Source organism: Equus asinus, chromosome 11 (genome assembly GCF_041296235.1).
Source record: "Equus asinus isolate D_3611 breed Donkey chromosome 11, EquAss-T2T_v2, whole genome shotgun sequence".
NCBI classification, from domain to species: domain Eukaryota; kingdom Metazoa; phylum Chordata; class Mammalia; order Perissodactyla; family Equidae; genus Equus; species Equus asinus.
Genome location: NC_091800.1, coordinates 17,447,535 through 17,472,368, shown reverse-complemented (window position 1 = coordinate 17,472,368; position 24,834 = coordinate 17,447,535). Strand labels below are relative to the sequence as shown.

At 37.5% G+C, this 24,834-nt stretch overlaps 1 protein-coding gene across 3 annotated transcripts in view; it reads left to right on the top strand.

Annotated features, from left to right (window-relative positions):
* Window positions 1–1,258: 1,258 nt before the first annotated feature.
* The window catches only part of SPART (spartin), a 33,580-nt gene continuing 10,004 nt past the window's right edge, over window positions 1,259–24,834 (top strand). Inside the window, exons 1-5 of one of the 3 annotated variants that reach the window (XM_014833257.3) lie at window positions 1,259–1,566; window positions 10,957–11,768; window positions 15,369–15,566; window positions 18,171–18,323; window positions 21,360–21,483. In XM_014833257.3, the coding sequence (XP_014688743.3) occupies window positions 10,959–11,768; window positions 15,369–15,566; window positions 18,171–18,323; window positions 21,360–21,483 (1,285 nt within the window). In that variant the 5' untranslated portion in view covers window positions 1,259–1,566; window positions 10,957–10,958. Of the gene's footprint in view, window positions 1,937–10,956; window positions 11,769–15,368; window positions 15,567–18,170; window positions 18,324–21,359; window positions 21,484–24,834 lie in introns of all 3 variants that reach the window. The other 2 variants (XM_014833256.3, XM_014833258.3) reach the window with 2 other exon arrangements.

Sequence of the window (24,834 nt, the reverse complement as noted above, 5' to 3'; positions counted from 1 at the left end):
TTTTGGTGTACAAATCTTGTGCTTATTTTGTTAAATTTATCCCCAAGTATTTCATTATTCTTGATAGTATTGTTAATGAAATTCTTAATTTCATTTTTGGAGTGTTCATTGCTAGTGTATAGAAACGCTACCGATTTTTCTATGTTGATCTTTTATTCTATAACCTTGATGAACCCGATTAGTTTTAGTAGCTTTGTAGTAAACTTTAGGGTTTTCCATGTATATAGAAATTTTACATTTTTAAACACTTTAACATTTATGGCTATTGCAAAATTTTAAAATTAGATTTAAATTTATGTACTTACTTATGATACAGAGAAGTACGGCAGGTGATCAAAGATTCTCCAGAATAAAAAAATATTACATTGGGATAAAACGTCATGAAGTGATATAGAATTATGAGTTTAAGAAGAAAAGGAAGCTGTATTTTTTCTCCTATTAAAGAAAAGCTTGTTAATGTAGTTTTAAAAATTGATGATGGATATCAGATTGCCAGATATTTAAGTTCTACTGGCTACATTTAAGAGTGATACAACGGTTTTATTTTAAAATGTCAATTTACAATAAAACAATTTGCATCCTTTGCAACTAATTAAGTTAGACAAAAAATTTTGATGGTCAATCTAAAAATGAGGGAGAAGGTACACAGTCACAGTTTTTCAGAATTCTTTTAGGAAGTATAAGAACAAAATTAAAACCCCTATATTAATGTATACCTCCCTAACAGGTTTTTCTGTTTGGGATGAGTTACCTTTCTGAGATTTGAGGGAACTACCAAATGACCCCTAATTTTAAATTTAAAAGCCTCTCCCAAGACTCATTCAACGGTCCCCATCATTAATTTTGATTGAAGGAAGTAATAACTCAGCTGGAATTAAATCACTGCCATCCTTAAATCACTTAGTCTTAAATGCTCGGGGCAATATATATAAACATATGTATATATATGTCTGTGTATATAATTTTTCCAAGGCAGGTCTATTCAAAAGTATAAAATCTGTCATTTATAGAATTTTACTAATTTTAAAGAACTCTTGAAGAACAGTAAAGTATGTTCACTTTGATCTTCCCCTTTCAGCCTTCCATAATCATAAATGGTATGAGCACAGCTGCTGTTTAGCCGTAGGAGTTAGGAATTTAACATTGTTTACTACACTGACACGGATTTCCAGCACGTGCACGCGCACACACACCCAGGCAGACACTCTTTTATCACGTAGTTTCTGGGGGCTTTCCAGGTAAGCGTCCTCTTTGATACGTTAGTCACAAAGGTTAGGTTGCAGAGTTGACTCAGCCTTTGTTCTCCCACGTGCACTGTGCCCACGGCTCCCTCTAGCCGTCACAGCTCCCGGCGCCCGGCACTCTCTCCTAGTCCCTCCAGGTCCTCGGTCGGCGGCGGGAAAGGGATTGCGCAAGCGCGGGGGCTGCCGACGTGGCCGCGGGAGACCCTAGGCGAGGGTCCGCGCTGAGCCACATCGCCCCCGCTCCTTTGCTCGCCCCCAGAGACTTTTACGGTGACTCCAGGGCTCGAAGCGGACAGACGTCTCCCCAGACAGCATTTGGAAAGTAAGAGTGGACAGAACTTCGGCTGTGCGGGCGTGTGACAAGTTCGTGGAGAAGACGACCGAGAGGGCGTCACGTGAGAGCAGCCTGCGACCGCAGCGAGCTCGGGTCCTAGCGTGGGCGCGAGGGCCGGCGGGTGGGGCCGGCGCGTGACGTGACATGGCGTGACGCGGCGCACGGCGGAGCGCGTGGCTGGGCACGCTCTGAGAGTCCCGGCGTGCAGTCGGGCGCGCGGGGCGCTGGGCACCTTGGGGCCGGCCGAGGCTGAGCGCTTCACAGCGGCGCCGCGTCCGAGGGAGCCGGCCCGTGGGCTGCGGCGGCGGGCGGGGAGGTCTGCGGGCGGTGCCGAGGCGCCCGAGCTCCGGAGGCACAGGTGGGGCGGCTTGGGGGCGGCCGGCGGGGAGGCTCTTGCCCCTGCGTGGGTCCCCAAAGCGGGCGAGTGGCGTGTGCGCCCGGGGCCCCGCGGACTGGGCGGGGTGCGGGGAGGGCCGAGAAGGCCGGGAGCCGTCCCCAGGTCTCAGAGATGAAACTTTCGTTGAAGGGAGCAAATTGCAGAGGGAATAGTTGGAGAAATTGTTCTTAGTTAACGCCTGTCTCACATTTATGGAACCTTCGAGTTCCCTGCGCCTCCTCCCCCTGTTTACAGTTGGGAGGGAGAGCGCTGCCCTTTTCCTCACTTCCACCACCGTCCTTATGCATCGCAGTGACCTTTCTTGCTGCCCTACCCACCCCTGTTTACTTCAGCTTCGAAAATCGCAGTAATTATTCGCCCTTACCAGTGCTGACAGCTTCGTGAAAGTTCGGTAGGCTTTCTTTTCAAAAAGGTCGGCAAGCAGCAGCAGTTTTATTGAGAATGGACAGGGCCCGATTTTACTCTTTCGAATACATTCGTTCGTGTTTATTAGGCATTTAACCCCGCAGAGGATCCCTCCCACCTAATTTCTGTGTCGGAAAGTTTTTCTTGGAATGCGCACCGTTCCGTGACGCGGCATTATTGCGTTGCTGGAGGGTTGGTCCAGTTTTCCACACTCTAATGGTGCTAATGAATTGCTTTACTTTGTCTCTTGAGGATCCTCGAGATTTGCTTTATTGAATTGTAATTTAATGAATTTGCTTTCAAAATCGTTGCCTTTGAAATATAGCCTTAAATATTTCAGAGTTCAACGATTTTTTCTTTGAAATTTCCAAAAGCAAAACAAAACAAAAGGAGTGTAAGAATGTTGCCAATTACAAATGGAGCTATTTTTTGATTCGCTGTCCTTTACAATAGCACAGCTCATTTGGTGACTCTGTGAAAACTGTTTGAAACTGGAAGCTTCTCTCTTACGTGGGTTCCATCTCGTTTGTGGGGCTTTCTGAAACGTCAGTGGGGTGAGATGCTACGGGAGGGAGTTATACAGGTGTTTGCAGCAAGTTTCCTCTCCTTTTTTTGTGAAGGGCCAGATAGGCAGTAGAGCAATTTCTGCTGCTTGCTTTAGGGAAATAAATGCTGTATTATTGAAGACTACTGGTGATGTGGATGTTAGCGTGATTCTTACTACTCTGGTGTATGGAATTGAGCTAAGTTGGCAAGTATTTGGTTCAGAATTTTACCTTTGCTCCTGAGTATTTTTTAAAGCGCGCACACACGCAGATATACTCAAGATTATGTTTGAAACAAATACATTTTACTTATTTTATTCGAAAGTTTAAAAAATAGCTGAAGTGCACCATTGGTATCTGGAACCAGCTTTTGGTTTGGGATTTAAGACGATTATACTGGGGTAGGTGCTGTTTTATTTATTTAATAATTCAAATTGACATTTCAAAGACTTTTTCTCTTCTCACCTTTAAAAATTAAAGCATGTGAAATCATGTAATAATGGTTTTTATCTTGTCAAGATGTTTGATAAGCACTTAATTGTGCTTAGGAATAGGATAGGAATTGTTTAACAAGAAAAGCCACCATCATGTGGTCCCTAGCCCTGTGAAATGCATTTTCTCAGAGGCTACTGAGAATATAGCAAAGCCCAGAATAAATCACAAAATAAAAATACAATATTTTAATACAGAATTTTTTGTGTGCTGAGATTCCCGACTACACTTAATGTGCTAGATTTCCAGGCTCTTCTGCTTGCTGAACTTTTTTTTTCTCTTCAAGATGGAGGTGGCCAGCAAGGAATGCTATTCAGCAGCAGCTGACCCGTGGAATCCCCCCTCCCACATACCTTCTGTCTTAATAGCCAGCCCATTTTCTCTAGTGACCCATTAGTTAGGAAATCTTTCAGCACACTATGTAAAATAAGCTTTGAGTAAAGATGTACACAAGGTAATATTGCTTCTATCTAGAGTTCCTTTATAACTTCCTTCTGCCTTCACATGCTTGCTACCTATTCTTTAAGGCTTAAGCCAAATGCCCTTCTTCCTTGAAACACTCCAAGTTTCCCTCATCCTTTCCTCACTCTGTTAACTTGTAAGCCTAGTAGGAACTTCAAGTTTGGAATCAGACATTTCATTTCATTGTCTTGACAAGTATCTGTTGAACCTGAGTCTTTGAATCTCTCTTGCATTTACAGCTCTCTCCTTGGGCAAGCAGTTCAATATTTGTAAAACATTCTCTAAATCTGGTATTCACTTCCAAGCATATGAGGATTAAATGGAGCTTAGAGCAGTGCCAAGCACATCTAATGAGCTGAAGAGCTTAATAAAAGGTAGTAAATTATGGTGCTTCTAAGGACCAGAGACCGTGTACAGTTTATGTTTGCAATATAATATAGTAGTCAGTGGTTTTAGAGCAGTGTTGGGGTTTTTTTTTGCTGAGGAAGATTCACCCTGAGCTAACATTTGTGCCAGTTTTCCTCTGTTTTGTGTGTGGGTTGTGTCCACACCATGGCTGCCTACAAGTGGTGTAGTTCCATGCCCAGGAGCCAACCTAGGCTGCCGACCTGGAGCATGCCAGACTTAACCAACAGGCCGCGGGGCTGACCCCAGTAGTGTTTTTAATTCACTTGTGAACCCCAAATAAATTTTGTAAAAGTGACCCCCTTTCACATGTTTACATTGATTTATAACATTTTACATCATACTTTTTAGTTAGTTGCAAAGGATGCAATTTCCCATATGGTATAGATGCTGACATTTTAGTATAAAATTGGTATGTCACTCAACTGTATCCAAAGGAGTCTAATGTTGCACTTTTTTATCCATCACCATTAATTTTAAAAATGCATGGTATTTTAACAGTTCCTTTTTCTTGAAATTATACTTTGCTTTTTATCCTTCCCCACAGAATGTTATCTTAATTTAATTTATTTATGCTTGAAATCTTTTTATTCTCTATCATGGGTGTCTTTAATAAAAATATTGTATACATTGAAATTAAGTTTTAAAAATTTTCTATGGTGATAACTGTAGGAATTGGTTTTCTTCTGGACTGAGTTATTACAAGTAGTAAAATCGTCAGAAAAGCATGATACTGGATGATTTTGATAAATAATAATTAAATATGAGAAGTAGGAGTTTAGTGGAAATTTGTGTCTTAAAGAGATGGATAGTTGGAGTTGTGCGTAAATTAAAATTGACACCTTTTGCTTTGGTTGGGCTGTTCATCCTAGGGGGCTTTTCCTTCCTGGGGTAGTGCACCATAGTAAGAATAGGAATGGGTGAGAGGTATAACTTTATTTTTTAAAGTGAGAAGATTGTGAAAGGAGACCAGGAGAGGAAAAAACAGCGTGATAATTGAACTACAGTCTATTCCCAGCCAAAGCAGTTTTAGTGAGGAGTACTAAATGGAAGGAGAGGGGTCTGGAAGCCTTTTTCTTAGAATTATTCATGTTGTTGGAACACGTTCCGTTGAAAAGTCCTTATGTTCTCCAGGGTACACTTCCCCCATTTGAAGACCGTTTAGAGCATTGGTTCTTGACGAGGATGATTTTGCTGCCCAGGGTATATTTGGCAATGTCTGGAGACATTTTTGGTTGTCACTTAGCGGGGGGCACGGAGGGGTTTGCCGCTATTGGCATTTAGTAGGAGGAGATCAGAGATGCCACTAAACATCCTACAGTGAACAGGACAGCCTCCCATTAACAGTTATCCAGCTTAAAATGTCGATCAGAATGAGGTTGAGAAACCCTGATTTAGAAAATTAGTTTTGAAATCAGACTATTTTAACTCTGTAATTTAGGACAATGGCTTGGTAAACATCTTTTGTAAAGTGCCAGTTAGTAAATATTTTAGGCATTTTGAGCCACATATAATCTCTGTTGCATGTCATTCTTTGTTTTTATAACCCCTTAAGAAAGTAATAATTCTTAGCTCCAGGGTCTTTCAAAAACAGATGATCTGGGACAGAAGATCAAACTTTAAAACCTCAGTTTTTCCCTGAAAAGTAGTAGTAGTGGTAATAATGCCTCAAGAGTTGTTTATCAGGATTAAATGAGATAAACACCTAGCATAGTGTCCAACCACATTAAATACACTATAAATGGTGCCTGGTGATAGTGGTGTCCTGTAGCATGTAGGAAAAAGTAGGTGCCAAGTTACAGTGTTTTTCAAGACCTTGTTCAAGTAGTTGGACAAACTTAATGATGCTAGTTAAGTTCCCAGATCAGCTCACAAAAATCTGTTTAACCTCTGCTATCTTGCTTTCTGAACTTCGAGCCTCTTTGTACCCCAAGGAACGTGGAGTGCAAAATTCCTAGCGCAAGGTTTCTGAAGGAAGAAAGGAATGGGATCTGTGAAAAGGGGAGGCATTCTAATGACAGAGAGACAGGATGGAATTCCAGGGAAAGGGATTGTCAATTTTATAGGAGCTTTGGGTTAGGGCAAGTAAGGTAGGTCTGTATATGATCAGTTGTATATGATGTTTTCTAAATTGGGCACTGAGTATATTCCCTTGACTCCCATGAAGTTGCTGTGTGATGGTTTATGTTTCAGTTTAGAAAGTATGGGTATATCACTTAATCAGAAGCTAGACCAGATTCTGTAATGCCTTTATAGTGTAGATTGTTGTTAAAATAGTCTTAAATCATTGAAATTATCCAATCATAAGTTTTAATGAGATCACGGGAAAAGAATCTCCAAAACTGCAGTGGTGGCACATGTGGGTATTGAGCATTTGAAATGGGGCTAGCTGGAATTGAGATGACTCTTCGAGTGTAAAATGCACACTAGGTTTCGAAGACAATGCAAAAAAGAAGGTAAGATATGTCATTAGTAATTTTTATGTTGAGTACATGTTGAAGTAATATTTTGGATGTGGGACTGGCCCAGTGATGCAGCGGTTAAGTTCGCACATGCCGCTTCTCGGCAGCCCAGGGTTCGCCGGTTCCATTCCTGGGTGCGGACATGGCACTGCTTGGCAAAAGCCATGCTGTGGTAGGCATGCCACATATAAAGTAGAGGAAGATGGGCATGGATGTTAGCTCAGGACCAGTCTTCCTCAGCAAAAAGAGGAGGATTGGCAATAGTTAGCTCAGGGCTAATCTTCCTCAATAAAAAAAATAAGTAAATAAATAGAAGGCCTATAATTTACAAAATAATAATATTTTGGATGTATTTGAGTAAATAAAATGTCACTGAAATTAATTTCACCTGTTTCTGTTGTTTTTTAAGGTATGCTTTTTGGTGAGGAAGATTGGCCCTGAGCTAATGTTGCCAATCTTTTTTTCCCTGTATTTCCTCCTCAAAGCCCCAGTACATATTTGTGTATCCTAGTTGTAAGTCATTCTAGTTCTTCTATGTGGGATGCTGCCACAGTGTGGCTTGATGAGCCATGTGTAGGTCCGCACCCAGGATCCTAGTGAACTCCAGGCCACTGAAGCAGAGCGTGCAAACTTAACCACTTGGCCACAGGGAAGCCCTCATCTTTTTACTTTTTAAATGTGGCTATTAGAACATTTAGAATTACATATGGTTCACGTTATAATTCTATTAGACAATGCTGCTCTAAAGCTTCTGTTTACTTTTTTTAAATAGTAATTTTTTTATCATGCGTGTAGTATTAAGAGTTAAATATTTTTATAAGGCGTGCAGTGAAAATCAGAGGTCTCACCACCCAAGCCTCAGCCCTTTCTCCTAAAGGCAGCTTGTATCAATTTTCTTAGCCAGTTCTTTTGGTCTTTCTAAGTCTCTAAACAAGATGCTTATATTGCTACTTTTTATTTTTCAGTTTTAGGCATTGTCCATGAATTTCCTAGTAGGAAAGATGAAGTTTTAGTTCTTTCATCCTATACCACATGCACACGAACTTTCTCTCCATCCATCTTCCCATCTTCTCAATACGGTTGTATCAGTTTTGCTTGTATCAAGATTCGTTATTTACATTGTTATACTAATTAAAACTAAAACATGCAGTATATTATGATTACTTTTTCTTTCTAGCTCAGCATCTTTTTTTCCCCAGTTAATAATTGTCTTGATTTTTATTTCCTTAGTTTTCTATGTATTTATCACTGATTAAACCCTGAATCCTCCCACAGTTATGTAGCTCTCTTCTCAAAACTTAGGAACACATTAAGTGTTCTATCAATTTTAGTTGCTTGAAGAAATCTTCTCTGGCATTCTGTCGTTTGCTCCAGTATGGACTGGTTGCCTAATAGTTATCTTGGGAACTCCCGTCATCAGCCTTGTGATTTCTTTCAGCAAATGTGGAATCCAAGAAACAGAAGATGCAATATCTGAGCAGCCACTTGGGTGGGTTTGGAAGTTATTTTCACTCCGAATTGCGAATTAATTCTACTATTTCCTTCTAACTTCTGCCTTTAAGAAGTTCCTTAGCAATCTTATTTCTCATTTTTTGTGTAATTCCTGTTAAGATGGTCCATTATGAGCCTCATGTTCTGAAATTTTATGGTGTACTCCTTGGTGTGGGTCTTTTTTCGTTCTTTATCCATTGGTCTTTTTAAATCTTGGAAATCGTGTTTTCTAGTTCTAGGATATTCTTTGAATTTTTTCTTCAACTCTTCCATCCCTTATTTTTTATTCTCTATTTCTGGAAGTTTTATTGTTCAGATATTGGCTGTTATACACTGAGTCCTCTACATTTTCTGATCTATTCTTTCCTATTTTTCATTTCTTTGTCTTTTTGCTCTACTTTGCAGGCATTTTCTATGATTTACGACGTTTTCATCTCTCTATTTTGTGTCTAATTTCTAAGAGCCCTTTTAGTTTTATAAATGTCCTTTTTGTGCGTATCTTTTTGTGTCTGTATCCTGTTTTAATTTTATGGATGCAATATTTTGTTTTTTTATGTTGATATAAATTGTAGGTTTTAAAGTTTTCTTCTCCTTACATATTGTCCATTTCACCCAAATTGCATTACTCATTTTTTTCTTTCATACTAGGCATTTCCTCACATGTTTTGTGATCCTTGGCTGTCTGCTAATTGGAGACTCTCGGGTGGACTATCAACTATAGTTTTTCTCAAAAGTTAGTTTCCTGGACAGTTTTCCTTGGGGAACTCTCAGTGTCACTATCTTTAGGTCTTTCCTCTTGGTGATGATCAGATTCTCCAGAGAAGATACTTCTAATCTCCTTTCTGGAGAGGTACCAACCTGCCAGAACTCTAATAACCAAGGTGTGGGGGAGAAGGCTGAGGATCTCAATATTCAGTATGTAATTTTTCATTTACTTCTGCTTTTGATGTTTACCCTTAATTGTGCCTGATAGTCTGCTGTACAGAAACATTTTATTTTATGCTCCTTTGAATTAAAACATCCAACCTTCTTTCAGGGCTGAAATAGTGTCTTCAGTGCCTGGTGTAGGAGAGATCTGAGGGTCTTAATTTGTAAATTAGGTTTTAATCAGTCATGTTTTTCCAGCTCTAGCTCTATTCCCTCTTCCAGAGGAAGACTGAATCAGTTCCTGTGGTTTTTGGAAGTTCTGTGATGTAAATGGGGCTGCTTCTCTGATATCCTCACTGACAGCTTAGGCTTCAGCTTTCACATGTCTGTTTTGTGAGTTACCAATTGTCTGTCTCGTTTTTCAGTACCAAAGCACTGTTGACTCTTCATCCTCCCTCTTTGTCCTTGTGAGTTATGACTTTGCTGTTTATTCTATTAAGGGGTAACACAAAGTGCATTTGGTGTACTAATATTAAATTTACAGCTTAATGATTTTTTAATATATGTATACACACATGTTATCATCACTCAGTTCAAGACAGTATTTTCATATGCCATAAGGTCCCTTCATGTCCGTTCCAAGTCCGTACCCTCCCCCTGTAATTACTGTCTTGATTTCTGTCATCATGGGCTAGTATTTTGCCTCTTCTTCAACTTCACTTATATAGAATCATATAGTACCTAGTCTCAATATGAACTCATTTGTGTCTGGCTTCTTTTGCTCAAAGCATTGGTGAGATTCATCAATGTTACAGGCATCAATATGTATTTTTTTAATTTCTGTGTATTTTTATGTTGTATAAATAGACCACTGTTTATCCCTTCTGTGGGTGGGTATTTGAGTTGTTTTGAGTTTTTGCCTTTGGAATAAAGTTGCTGTAAATATTGTTGTACATGTTTTTGATGTGCATATTCATTCATTTCTCTTGATTATACACCTAGATTATATTCCTGGATCATAGAGTGGCTGAATGTTTAGCTTTCATAGAAATTGCCAGTTTTCCAAAGTGGCTGTACCATTTTTCACTTCCTCTAGCAAAGCATAAGAGTTCTAGTTGCTGTCTTCCCTAATACTTGTCAGTCTTTTAAATTTTAGCCATTTGATAAGTATATAGTGGTATCATTGTGGATCCCATTTCCCTTAGGGAATAGTATATTCAACTCATTTTTACATGCCGTTTAAATATTCTCTTTTGTGGAGCACCTGTTCATGCCTTTTTCTCATTAAAAAGAATGGTTGTGTGTTTTTAATAATCTTGTTAGAGGCATTTCGGTAGTTTTAGGATGGAACAGAGCTAACTGCATGAGAGTAACCTGCCACCTTTAAATGAAAGTCAGGTAACTTTAAAGCTTCATCTAGATATTTTTTTCTCATTTCTTTACTCTCCAATGTGTGATTCAACCTAATTTTTAATTAGCTACCTGTCATCTGAATTTATATTGTAATGAATTTTAGAATGAGACTTTGGTTGTAATCTGAAAGATTGATATATGATAGGAAACTTTTATTTCTTATAAGAAACTGGAACAAGAAAATTATTCAATAAATGTATTCTGATTTATTCACTTCTGTTTTTAATTAAAGAGATGTTTAGGACCAAGAACATTATTTATCCATTTAACAAATGCTTATTGAGTGCTTTCTCTTTGTCACATCTAATAGTAGGCTTAGGGAATACAATAGTGAACAAGGCAGACAAGCCTCCTGTCATCTTGAAATATATTCAGGTAGGAGAAATTGATGATAAATAAGTAAACAAGATTATTAAAGATAATGTTTCCTATTTTGCAGAAATGGAGCAAGAGCCACAAAATGGAGAACCTGCTGAAATTAAGATGATCAAGGAAGCGTACAAGAAGGCCTTTTTATTTGTTAATAAAGGACTGAATACAGATGAATTAGGTCAGAAGGAAGAAGCAAAGAACTACTATAAGCAAGGAATAGGACACTTGCTCAGAGGAATCAGCATTTCATCAACAGAGCCTGAACACGTAGGCCCTGGGTGGGAATCTGCTAGACAGATGCAGCAGAAAATGAAAGAAACACTACAGAATGTACGCACCAGGTTGGAAATTCTAGAGAAAGGTCTTGCCACTTCTCTACGGAATGATCTTCAGGAGGTGCCCAAGTTATATCCAGAATTTCCACCTAAAGATACTCCTGAAAAGTCACCAGAGCCTCAGCCCTTTAGTTTACCTCCTCCGCACAGTGAAGAATATGGAAGCACTCCAGCTACAAGTTCAGGGTTGGTTCCCACACCTAGTTCTTTATCCTTACCATCTCAAAGGCATCCAGCAGAAGCACCTCCTGCTTATACTCCTCAGGCTGCTGAGGGTCACTACACCGTATCCTATGGGACAGAATCTGGGGAATTTTCATCAGTTGGAGAAGACTTTTATAGGAATCATTCTCAGCCACCTCCTCTTGAGACCTTAGGGCTAGATGCAGATGAGTTGATTTTGATACCAAATGGAGTACAGATTTTTTTTGTAAATCCTGCAGGGGAGGTTAGTGCACCTTCATATCCTGGGTACCTTCGAATTGTGAGGTTCTTGGATAATTCTCTTGATACAGTTCTAAACCGTCCTCCTGGGTTTCTTCAGGTAAGCCGAAGAAAAGCATAAACATTATTTGAAATACGTGTGGGATACATCATTTTTGTTTAATACTTACAATGTGTCCAGGACAAGAAGTACAAAAAGATCGTTATAAGTTCTAGTTCCTTTTAAATATGTTCCATGCAATTTATGAGCCTTGAACATCTGTTTGTGTTTGATAGCCTTTCTTTCTTTTTTAAGATATAAAGTCTTGTTTTAGTATTACATTTGTGATGATAGGACCTGAAGGGAATCAGAATATTCATCCTTAAAGTTTTAATTCTTTATCTGAAGAAGAAACTTAACTTTAATTTCAAGAGAGATTTATGTAGCTCATGTGGACATAATAACTGTAAACATCCACAAATGTCAAGCCCCGGCTGAAGGGCTGAAGTGGGCTAGACTAAACTCTGTCTAAAACAGCGGTTCTCAACTGGGGGCAATTTCCTGCAACCCCCCTACTGCCACATTTGGCAATATCTGGAGACGTTTTTGCTTCTCACATTTGGTGGGGGATGGTATGCTATTGCTGCATATGGTGGAGAGGCCAGGAGTGCTGCTATACATCCAAATAGGATAGCTCCCATCAAAAAAGATATCCAACTCAAAATGTTAGTTGTGCCAAGGTTGAGAAACCCTGGTCTAGAAGTAGAGACTGCAATGATAATTTACGATGCAATTCTGATGTTCCAAGCAGATAAGTTTACCAGGATAGCCTTTGTCCAAGAGCAAAGACTGATGCTAAATAAAGGTTGTTAGGGCATTGTTGTGGAATTAATAAGGTATTTTGAAGGTGGTGGTCCAATTTTTAGAAGATTGGATATTGGTCCAGGGAGATAGGTTCCGGAAATGTGGGCTCAGTATACATTGATTATAATAAAGGAGTTTGCATGGAAGGGAGATGGCTATCTGAGCAAGGCAGAGTCCAGATGATATGGTTTAGTTATAGCACTGGTTATCTATATTCATTTTTTTCTTATGGTATACTCTAGTCTCAGTTCCTTTGCAGCTTTTGCATGGAATCAACTTGAAAGTTGTTTGAAGATAGAGACTTACGAGGGGTGTGTGAAGGAGATGTTTTGAGGGCATTGTTGAAAGGAAGACTTCATTATTGGTCAGGATGAATATTGTGAATCTCATAGGTGGTTTCAGGAAAGAAACCTTGAGGTTAAAAAGAGAAGGCTTATTGATTGAGATTGGGAGGGAGCTGATAAAAGCTATAACACTTTCTCCTGATCTGGTAATAGTACTGCATCGTAACAATGGAATTTTAAAAACCTTTGGGGCCTGGGCTGCTGGAGGTGCAGGAAATGAATATCAGAAATACTCTACCTGGACACATGAGCCCAACTGTTAAAATGACTTGTCCTCTAGTAAAATTTTGTCCTGTCTTGGTGCTTTTAATTTTGGTGGGTTTGTTTTTGTTTTTGTCTAAGAGAGTCACCTGAGCTAACAACTGTCACCAATCTTCTTTTTTCTTTTTTCTGCTTTTTCTCCCCGAATCCCCCCAGTGCATAGTTGTATACCCTAGTTGTGGGTCTAATTTTGTTTTTAATCTTGCTAATAATCTCTTTTTCTGAGTGTTAAATAAGAAGTAAAATTGTACCCAAAGTCTAATTTGTGTCTTTTTAATGGGCTTGCATTTGCATGTATTCAGATATTTGTAGCAGTGTCCTAAAAGGGAGTTACCATATGTTTACTGAATGTTTTTATTCTAAAAAACAAATGATAAACAAACTAAGTATTAGAAGTTTTTTTTTTTTAAGATTTTATTTTTTTCCTTTTTCTCCCCAAAGCCCCCAGTACATAGTTGTATATTCTTCGTTGTGGGTCCTTCTAGTTGTGGCATGTGGGACGCTGCCTCAGCGTGGCTTGATGAGCAGTGCCATGTCCGCGCCCAGGATTCGAACCAACGAAACACTGGGCCACCTGCAGTGGAGCACGCGAACTTAACCACTCGGCCACGGGGCCAGCCCCTAGAATTTTTATACTGTATTGGTCTATTTAGGAAATTAGAGTAAGATAATTTGGTTTTAAGTAGGCAGACTTAAATTCTAGGATCTCTAAAAGCTATTTTTCTCTTAGTGTTTTAATATACTTTTTAAACCTATTAAATCTGTAATCTCTTCATACAGAACTTGGTCATGAGATTGCCCTCTGAGGTGAAACTGGGAGAAATTAACCTATGATGGATGAGCTCACCAATCTGCAGTAATATGTCCTAACAAAGGTCTATAGAATAGTTTTGAGAAGATTGGGGGTACTCCAGTTCAGTCAAGCTGACCAGGATATATTTAATCTTAGAGACATCATGGAATAGTAAAAGAAACCTTTCCCAAACCTTAGTCATTTAAGTATAACGTTTACAGTTTTTTGTCAAATCCATACCTCTGCTATTACTTTCTTAATATTATTTAAATATCTCATTGTTAATTTCATCCTAAACAATATCAACTGTGAAATGGAAGCATAGATGTTGTATTTTGTCCTAATTCATATTAAAATACATAACTGCTTAAATTTAAATAGTTTGTGTATTACGTGAAGTCATTTCACATGCCACAGATGGTTATATATTATACTTTGGAAAACAGTAATCAGTTTTATTGTAACCTGTCTCAAGTTTGATTTTTATAAAAGATGGAGAGTGGCTTTTGAGACAACTAAAAAAGATATTCAGTAAAAGAAAAAGAGTTTGAAAATATTTATTAAGCATTTTCCAGGCAAGAGTCACTTTAGTACTCTGATCCATGCAAGTTTATAGTCTGTTGGTCAGAGATGATGGTAGCATACCAGAATTTTCCATCATTTGTATGAAATCTTTCATGCTCTTTGACTGATGTTCACTACACAATGTTTTGATAATAGACTATTCTCCCAAGTTTCTTACTATTAGGAAGACAGTATCCTGGGCAAGGGGCACAATTATATTCTGGTCACTCAGAATTAACAGTTTTCTCTTTTAGCTCTGTCATGTCTCAGATTCTCTTGGGCTTCATAAAATAATTATTCCATATTGTGAGTGCTGGGTTTCTAATTAAAATAATTGTTTGGCTTCTCTGGTGCCAGACTACATGTGTTCATAGCCTAGCTCCACTTTTTAGTTGTTGACTCTGAGCAACTTAATTAACCTCTCTGTACCTCAGTTTTCTTGTACGTAAAATGACAGTACTAACTAGCTTCATGGGATTGTTGTGAAGATTAAATCAGTAAATACATGTAGAGTGCTTGAAAACAGTTCGATTTTATTTATTTCCACAAAAGGATTCTAATTTGAATAATAAAGAAAACTTTAATTTACTTTGACCATTTATTTAAAACTAGGCTCATTGGTTAACACTGGAGTATTTAAGACCACCGGTTTTAAGGCTGTGTAATTAGTAGAGCATTAACATGTTTAGTATAGTTCTTGTCAGTAGTTTATGGGAAGATCAGACTAGCAGATGGCTAATTTTCATTGGGAATTTGTTGATGCTGATGCTTCTATACAGGTTTGTAAAACGCATTTCAACCTTTGAAATGTTTATTTTTTGATATAACAGTTTTAAACCTAGGTGGAAACCTAGTTCTATTCATTGATTTTTTTTTTTTAACTAATCCCTTCAGGTTTGTGACTGGTTGTATCCTCTAGTTCCTGATAGATCTCCAGTTCTTAAATGTACTGTGGGAGCCTACATGTTTCCTGATACAATGTTACAAGCATCGGGATGCTTTGTCGGGGTGGTCCTGTCTTCTGAATTACCGGAAGATGATAGAGAACTCTTCGAGGATCTGTTAAGACAAATGTCTGACCTTCGGCTTCAGGTAACTTGCATGATCATCTTCAAGTGAAAATCTACATTGACGTAAGAACTTCTGCTTTTAAAGAAACTATAATAGGCTCTAATGCGATCAAATTAGGAGACTGAGAGTATATAATTTGCTTGTGTGTTCACAATTACAAGTTGGGAATTGGCTGTAAATAGTGACTAAATGCTGTGCACCTGAAACTTACTTAATTTTTAAAAAAGACATTCTTTGTAATATGTTACTAGAGAACAGCACTGGATCTAGATAACACTTATTAAATACTAGAAACATTGTCAAAACTTCACACCTAAGTAAGGTTTTGAGGGATTTGTGTGTATTTACATGTATGTTTCTAAGGAGAATAATGAAACCCAATGTGAATAGAAATATTTTTTGTGATATTCTGTCAAATCCCCCCTCCAAAAAAGTGCTTAAGATTGTGGGCTCTGGAGTAGAATTGCCTGGGTTTGGATTTAATTCGAACTCTTCCACTTAGTAGCAGTTTGACTCAAGTTATTGTTCTCTATGCTTTACTTTCTTTATCATAAAATGGGAATAATGACAATATCCACTTCATTGGGCTGTGGTGAAGATTAAAAGTTAATACATTAAGGCACTTATATCAGTGCCAGCAAGTGGTAATGTTCTGTGAATGTTAACTCTTGTTATCAGCACTGCTTTACTGCTCAGTTGGAAAAGTGGGCTAATGGGACTCAATGGGTGAAGTGAAGGTAATTTTAGCATTAACAGATGGGTTATGTTGGACATCTTAGGGGTATGATTGGCATTTTGAGGAATTTGAGGTTTTGGTTGAGGGAATTATCTTTATTCTCATGGTAAATGAAGGCCAAATAAAGAGAAAAGAAAGTGTGATTTAAAATATAGTCGGTCATCTTGTGAACTTTACTTATGTAGCGTTTTTCTTCTCCCACATGCTTATCTGTTATGGAGAGTTGAAATAGAGTATTACAGAGAGGCTTCCTGTAGGTGTTCTTGCACATCCTAATTTAGGACAAAGGAGAAAAATATTTCTGATTGTGAATATTGACGGTTGAAGGAGATTGACAGCATGATAGTATAATCTTTTATTCTCTCCTTCAATCAGCAGATATTTAGAATCTGATATTTAACCAGGTACTGTGTTAAATGATGGGATGGGAAGAGTGTGAGAACAGGAGACAACAAAGTTATGTATATAACAGCCCCTATTCTCAAGCACCTTATAGTCTCTTGAATAACTACAATACAGTGTGATAGGTGATGAAATAAAAGTATATACAAAGTGCAGGAATGAGGTCAGAGAGAATTTCACAAAATAGTTTCCTTTGAATTCAGTCTTGCAAGATTTGTTCCTGTTTTCTCAGGAAGTAGAATACACTTTCAGTCCATTCCTATATTAAAAAGATCAAAGGTGATGGGAGCAGATTACCAGCTAAGTAAAGGGTCAGAGAGTCATCTTAGCATTAGGTTGTATAAATAGTCATGTACTGCGTAACAATGTCTTGGTCAACAGCGGACCATGTATACAACAGTGGTCCCATAAGAATAGTACCCTATAGGCTAGATGTGTAGTTGGCTATACTGTCTAGGTTTGTACATGTACACTCTATGATGTTCATACAATGACGAAATCGCCTAACGATGCATTTCTCAGAACATGTCCCCATCATTAAATGACACATGACTGTATATGAGAATGACATGGTGATCAGCATATACTTTAGCATAGCCAATGCTAAACATTTAAGGTATTTTAACAAAACACATGATCCCCATACAGAAGAATGCGGCCTCCGTGTGCTCATGGAGAGAAGTTTACGCAGACAGGAACGTAGTCAAATGGATAGGGGTTCAAGTCTTAGCTTTACTCTTTGCTAGCTGAATGAAGTGACATTCTTAAGTATCCAGCCCTATTATAGCACCCTTTCTCCCTTCACCCTTACATTCATTGGACCTATATTCTTTGACTTTAGGAAAGAAATTAAACCCACTTTTAGGTTGTGAGCTTATTTTCTTTGTTGAGTTTTATATTTTGGTTGCATGCTCTTTTTAGTTTGCTCTATTGTCCCAGAACTCCAGCTGTAAACAAAAGCTAGTTACTAGCTATAATTTTGACTTGTCTTTACTCTTGAGCATTTATTCAGCAAAATGTATGTAGCAGAATACCTTTAATATGAAGTGCAAAAACAAAAACCAAAGTCACTGTTCCAGTAATGAAGAGCAGTTAAATTGGACTCGTTTTGTTAATTGCCTTTAAACTCATTCAGTCTTGTATGTGTTTCCTAAAACTTACTATTTGTTGTTTAATTAAATTTAAATGTAGCTGCATCTGATTTAATGGTAACATATACCAACAACTGCTATAAATTTATCTTTTATGCTTTGTCTTTTGAAATTTGCTTTAGGCCACACGCCGTGAACCAAAGAACTCAAATATTTGACGTTTGATGATGAGATAAAGTAAAAGTATAGGGGAAACACAAGAAAAAGTAGTTGTATTTATACACTGTCAAACAGTGACATTTGAACAAGTGTATTATTAGAGCATATGGTGTGCCATAGCAGAAAGTCATCTGAGAAAATTTGCATTTGAGCTAAGCTTAGTCCTTTACTCCCTAGGCCAACTGGATCCGGGCAGAAGGAGAAAATGAATTCCAAATCCCTGGAAGAGCAAGATGTCCCTCTGACCAATTGAAGGAAGCCAGTGGCAGTGGTACTTCATTGGACCAAGGCAATAAGGATGTGCGTCCTAAAGGAAAACGGGGGAAAAAGGTAAGTAAAGTAAATAAAAGAGCAATAAGATGAGTGTGTGTGTTCTAGTCTAATGGCACTTTGCACCAGTTTCAGTTACTCATAAGATATTATCCCCGTTTGCTAAAGTGAAGCAACTTGCAGCATTACAGAGTGATCACTGGTAAAAATAATTAGAATCAGCTTTAGTATTTCCCTTTCTGAGTGTTACTTAAACTGTTTTAAAAGACAGTCTATGTTTTTGAGGGTAGATTTTTTTTTTCCCAACAATTTTAAAGATTTGTATATTTATATTAATGATGCATATACTTTATTTTGTGTTCTCCACCTTCCTACATACACCAAGATCTTGAGGCTAGATATGCTTTTACCCTGCCATTTTTATTGAGTTCCTTATTTCTTCGTGAATGGTCAAGAGGACAGAGATTGGCTTTTTAAAAATATGTTTAGTAGTTTCTTCTTTCGTTTCTTAGATTCTGAGAATACAGTATGCACTAAATGGTAAATGTGGATTATAGTTCAGTAAGTATTTATTGAGTGCTAGAGTGCTGAGTGTAATGGAAAAAGGTTAAATTTCTCATCTCAAGGAATTTACCATGTAGTGGAGAAGATAGATTAACAAAGAGGTAATTTCCATCTAATGTACAGCCTAGCCTCGTAGATATGTGTGAGCATATAGGTGGTGTGGGAAGAAGTAAAGGGGCTCCTCCTAGAGGACATTATCTCTAAGGTGAGTCCTGAAGGATGAAGAAAAGCCATACAAATAGCAGATTAAAGAGAGTTCTAGGCAGAAGTGGTAATATAAGCAAATGTATGAAGAAAGAAAATAGCGTTGTGTGAGTATTGAATTTCAAACAGATTGGTGGTGTTCATTGTGGTATTCCATATCATAAATGCTCAGTAACTAGCTTTGGAACGAATGAATATCACATGAATATTCTATATTTACTTGCAAAGTGTTACTGTGATTTATGTTGAACATCCTATACCAGCTTTATGAGGATGTTAGAAGCCCAAAATGGTTCCAAGAAATGTATTTGTTTTTTAAAATTTTTAAAAAGTTAATGCATGAGAAACCAAATTCAAAAAGAACAAAAAATAAGGTAGTGAAAAGCCTGCCTTCTGTTCCTATTCACCAGCCACCCAGCTCCCCTCTCCAGACTCATTGTTATTAGCTTCTTGCTGTTCTTCCAGATATATTTTATGCATATTCAAACATATGTAAACACACATATATTTATTTTGTATGTGAATATATATGTGTATACACATACATATAATTTTTAATACAAGTGGCAGCATGCAAGATATACTGATTTGCTTTTTGCTTTTTCATAACAATACATTTGGAAATTTTTTCATTTCATTTTTTAAAATTTAATTTCTTGGTTAAAATCAAATTATATAAAAAGGTATGTACATTGAAAAGCTTTACTCCCACATTTGTCCCTGTGCATGCCATTCCCCCTGCCACTATAATCACTTTTATTAGGATCTTGTGTTTCCTCCCAGGGTTTCTTGAGGCAGATAAAAGTAAATGAAAACTGTTATTATTTTTTTTCCTTTGTTATACAAAGGGTAACATATAGAGTGTCCTGTATATCATTTTTTTATTTGATAATAAATTCTGGGGATCTTTCCATGTTAGTAAGTAGAGAACTTCCTCTATCTTTTTTACAGCTACCTTGTATCTCATTGTATGAATATACCATGGTTTCTTTAACCAGTCTCTTATTGAGAGGTATTTGACATGATTCCAGTTTTTTGCTATTATAAACATTGCTTCAGTGAGTAACTTTGTAGATCCATTGATTCATACATTTGTAGGCAATTCGTCAGATAAATTCTTAGGAATGGGGTTGCTGAGTCAGAAGTTAAGTGCATTTGTAATTTTGATAGATTTTGCTAAATTGCCTTCCCTGTGATTATACTATTCAGCACTCCCACCAGCACTGTAGGAGAGTACCTGTTTCCCCATAGTCTGGTCAACAGAGTGGGTGCTCAGTCTTTCTGTATTTTGGCAGTCTTGATAGAAGTGGTATATTTCAATATCTTAATTTGTATGGATTTTATCATGAGTGATGTTGAGCGTCTGCTTAAGGGTTCCTTGAATTTTTTTTGTGTGTGATGTCTGTTCATGTCTTTTGTCCATTTTTATTACTGGGTTGTTAGTCTGTCTTCTCAATTTCCAGGAGGTCTTTACATATTAGGGACATTGGTTCTCTGTCAGAGATAGAAGTTGCAAATGTTTTGTTCAGTTTGTCTTTCGGTTTTACTTATGAGGGCTTTTCCCTCCATATAGAAGTTTTTAAGTTGTTTTATATTTTAAGTGAAGTTCTCTTCGTGTTTCTTTTGGACAGTTTGATTTTCAAGTTAAAAAGGTCTGAGTTAGCCTGCTCCTAAGTTCTTAGAATGAATAAATTTAGCTTTGAAATTTTGAGTGTTGTCCCTAGCTCTCAAAACAGCTGTTAAATTAGAAAATTTCACATATTTCTATGTTCCTCATTTATATTCAAATGGAATAGCAGGTTGTTCTGTGTTTATATATTTTTACTTGCTTTTACTTGATTTCTGTCAAAACCAGTTTATTTGAATACATCCTTCCTTAATGATTGAGTCATTTAACGAATCTTTTAACCTTACTGAGTACCATGTGCATACAGATATCTAGGGGCTGGTAGTTGTATGAAGGAACTCATAGTCTAGTCAAGGAAAGAAAACAGTCAATTTAAATATGTTTTGATAAATGGTGTATTAGAGGTATGTTGGTATTTAAATCTTAGCACTCGGACCTTATATAAGAAGAGAACAGTTTTCAGCTTCCTGGCAGTTATGGTACTGTGCTTTATGTTATAAAATGTGCTGGTAACTAGATTGGCTGGAGATATTTTCATTAATTATATCTAATATTTGTTGGCTTAATGTTTTATTATTATTTATATTTATATAATATAGATATATTTATATTTTATAAATATATTATTTATATTTGTTATCATTTATTATTTTTCTCCCTCTTAGTACTGTTTCACATTTTGAAACATTTTTACTGTTTAGGCTAAAGATACTTCAAGTGAAGAAGTTAATTTGAGTCACATTGTACCCTATGAGCCAGTTTCAGAAGAAAAAACAAAGGAATTACCTGAATGGAGTGAGAAAGTGGCTCAAAACATTTTGTCAGGTATTACAGGAATGTTAACTTTTTTCCCTTATAATGTGAAATCTTTGGAACCTGTAAGAGAATATTTAGAAAGATAATACTTTGTATTTTGGTTCTAAATGATCAGTTTATAAATATTTAAACAAAAATATAAGGAAAGAGACTCTTAGAACATCACATATTATCATATAGGTGTAAGTTCTTGGTCTGTTATTCGCTGTTTTACTCTTGGGAAAATTGGTAGTAAAAAGCTTCAGGAATCCCCAAACTCTCAGAATAGCTCTGAACATAAAATTAGTTATTTTCCTTTCCCCTTTGAAATTCCCTCTTAGTTGTTTTCTTTTCCCCCCTTCTCCTCTACCACAAAATGATGAGATATTCATCAATCTTTGAAAACAAAGCAGCACTCCTAATCATACAATTATGCAAGCATGAGATTTATAGCCAAGCTATTTGCAAAGTAGGCCCTACTATTTAATTATGGCTAGAAAGAGCTTCAGGTCAATTATTTTAAAACCAAAATGATCATTGCTCATATATATCTTTCTGCTTTAATTGGTTAACATTTTAACTTTTCAGCTATAGTAGCTCTCAGATTTAGACCTTCTATTTTGTGTTTAAAAACATTACCAGTCACTATTCAGTAAGCCGAATTCATGACCTATTAAAGGGATCTTGACCAGTCATTTAAAAGACTGTCAATATAAGTTTCTGTCTCTGTACTAAAAACCCATGAAAATAATAAAGGTGTCTAAAGCACAGGAAAGCTTCGGTGTGAAAAACCAACAAGCTAAAATAAGTGAAAAATAATTAGCTAGGTGCTAACAAAATATTTTGCCCAGTATCAAATAGCTGCTTGAGACAAGAAGATAAGATAAAGCCAATTTTTTCGAATATAATTGTAATAGTTGAAATGGACCCTTGAAAGGAGATTTTCAAATAAGTTGTAATGAAAAACCTTCACTCTTACTACCATGCCCTCTGACTTTATGCTAAGCTATTGTTAGGTCATTATTCAGAAAACTTGCCCGTATCCACGCATATGTAGATAACTGAATTCAAAGGTCATTTTTCTTAAGTTTTTTGAGTTTATACTGCTATAAGATTGTTCCATTTACTATCGCTGCATAACAAACCATCCCAAACTTAATGGCATGAAACAATAACCATTTCTTTATGCTTAGGAATTCTGTACATCAGGTATTCCAAAAGGTCACAGCAGAGGTGGCTTGTATCTGCTTCATGATGTCAGAGCCCAGCTAGGAAGACTCAAAGGCTGACTAGTGACTTGTCGCTGGGGGCTGAAATCATCTCAAGGCTCCTTTACTCATACATGTGACATCTGGGTTGGGAGAGCTCAAAATCTAGGATTGCCAAATAGAGTGCCTATACATGGCCTCTCCCTGTGCCTTGACTTCCTCACAGCATAGCAACCTTTAGCTAGTCTGGCTTCTACCTAGTAGCACAGGATTCCAACGGTGAATGGTCCAGCAAACAGGCAGAAGTTGCATCACCCTTTCTGACATATTCTTGGAAATTTCCCGTGTCACTCATTACAAGCAAGTAACAAGCTTGCCTAGATTCAAGAGGATATGATACAGACCCCACTTCTCAATGGAAGGAATGTCAAGGTCATGTTGAAAGAACATATGGAATAGGAGATACTGTTTTTGGCCATCTTTGGAAAATACCACATGCCACAAAGTCTTAGGCCTCCTAGGTACCACACAGATTCCACACACTGGTTCTATTCAGAGAGGCAGAGCATCTTAGAGATCCAGCTAATACTGGGGAGAGATCTCTTTAGAGGTTGCAAAAGAGATCTCAGCAGTGCATCATTTGAAAATGAGCAAAAGCTGCATTCTGGTAGCACTTAGAGACCTTCTTTACTACTTGAAACCTCACTGTCTTCAGGCTTGTAACTCTGTTCCTTTTCATCCTGTACCCTCAGAGCTAGAGTTCTAGCAGTAGCCGTAATAGTGGGTGCCTATCAGAGTATGTCTCCCTATATGCTCTTTAGTGGGTATAATGAAAAGCAACTAGCTCACCAAACACTTAAGGTACTGTTACTTAACAAAGAAGGGTGCAGAAAATATCTAGGTCCTACTCCAAGGAGGATGATTTATCGAGAGACTGTTTCTACCTGACCCATGCAGGCTCTGTACAAAGATGAGTAAACAGGCATCTAAATTGAGCTCATTCACCTTATCCTTTGGTTGCTGTCCATTGTCAAAGGATGAGTAAATATCAGCAAAAGCTACAGTCCTAGGTTTTATGAATGTAAAAGGTAAAAAAAGTGAAATAACTGCTTAAAATTTACCTGTGTAGTCTATTGGCTTGAGAAGCCTTAAACTTTAAGAAGGCAGCTGCCACACATTTCTTTTTTTAAAGATTTTATTTTTCCTTTTTATCCCCAAAGCCCCCTGGTACATAGTTGTATATTTTTTAGTGGTGGGTCCTTCTAGTTGTGGCATATGGGATGCCACCTCAGCATGTCTTGATGAGCAGTGCCATGTCCGTGCCCAGGATCTGAACCAGCGAAACCCTGGGCCACCGAAGCGGAGCGCATGAACTTAACCACTCAGTCACAGGGCCGGCCCCCTGCCACACATTTTAGATGGAGAGTCTAGTAAGCTAATTTTGGGGGAGGTAGAGGACTGATAACAATAGACTGATTAGAACACCATACTGGGTTAGGTTTATGTTAGATCATTTTCAGTCATCTGCCAACCTCTCATTTATTGAGCAAACATTCGTTGCCTGCTATATCTCAGCAATACTAGGTGCATAGGATGCAAAGATGGACAGAGTAAATCTATATCTGGCACTCACATGACATTTAAGAGACCTTAATAGCTACCGATGAATATTGTATTTCCTTATCTTCTATCACAGTGTCTGCAGTTTTAACGTATCACCTCTATTCTGTTCTTCCGTAGTGATAGCTTGTTCATAATTTGCATCTAGTATTTCTCTTTATTAGTCTTGTGACTTTTCATTTGTTTAATTTCCATTTATTTTTCTCAGTCATTGGTAGACGCCATTCCTCTTGTTACAGAGTTTCGTTATAGCAGTATAGTCTACTTGAGCTCTTCTTTGTTTCATTGTCATTTATTTTATGATTTATCAATCTTCCTTCTTCAAGTTCAGCTGGTTTTTTACTTCTTAGAACTTTTCCATCTGTAAGTTAACTCTAAAAACAATTTTTTTAAATAGACATCTTCAGTTGCTTTGTTGTTATGAGAACTCCTGGCTGGAACCTGTTTGCCTGGGTTTGAGACATGGTCCTTCCTCAGTGGTAGGGCAGTGGGAGTAGGGTTGGCGCTGGAAGTGGACATGTTGACTGAAACAGAAAGAGAAACATCAATTTTT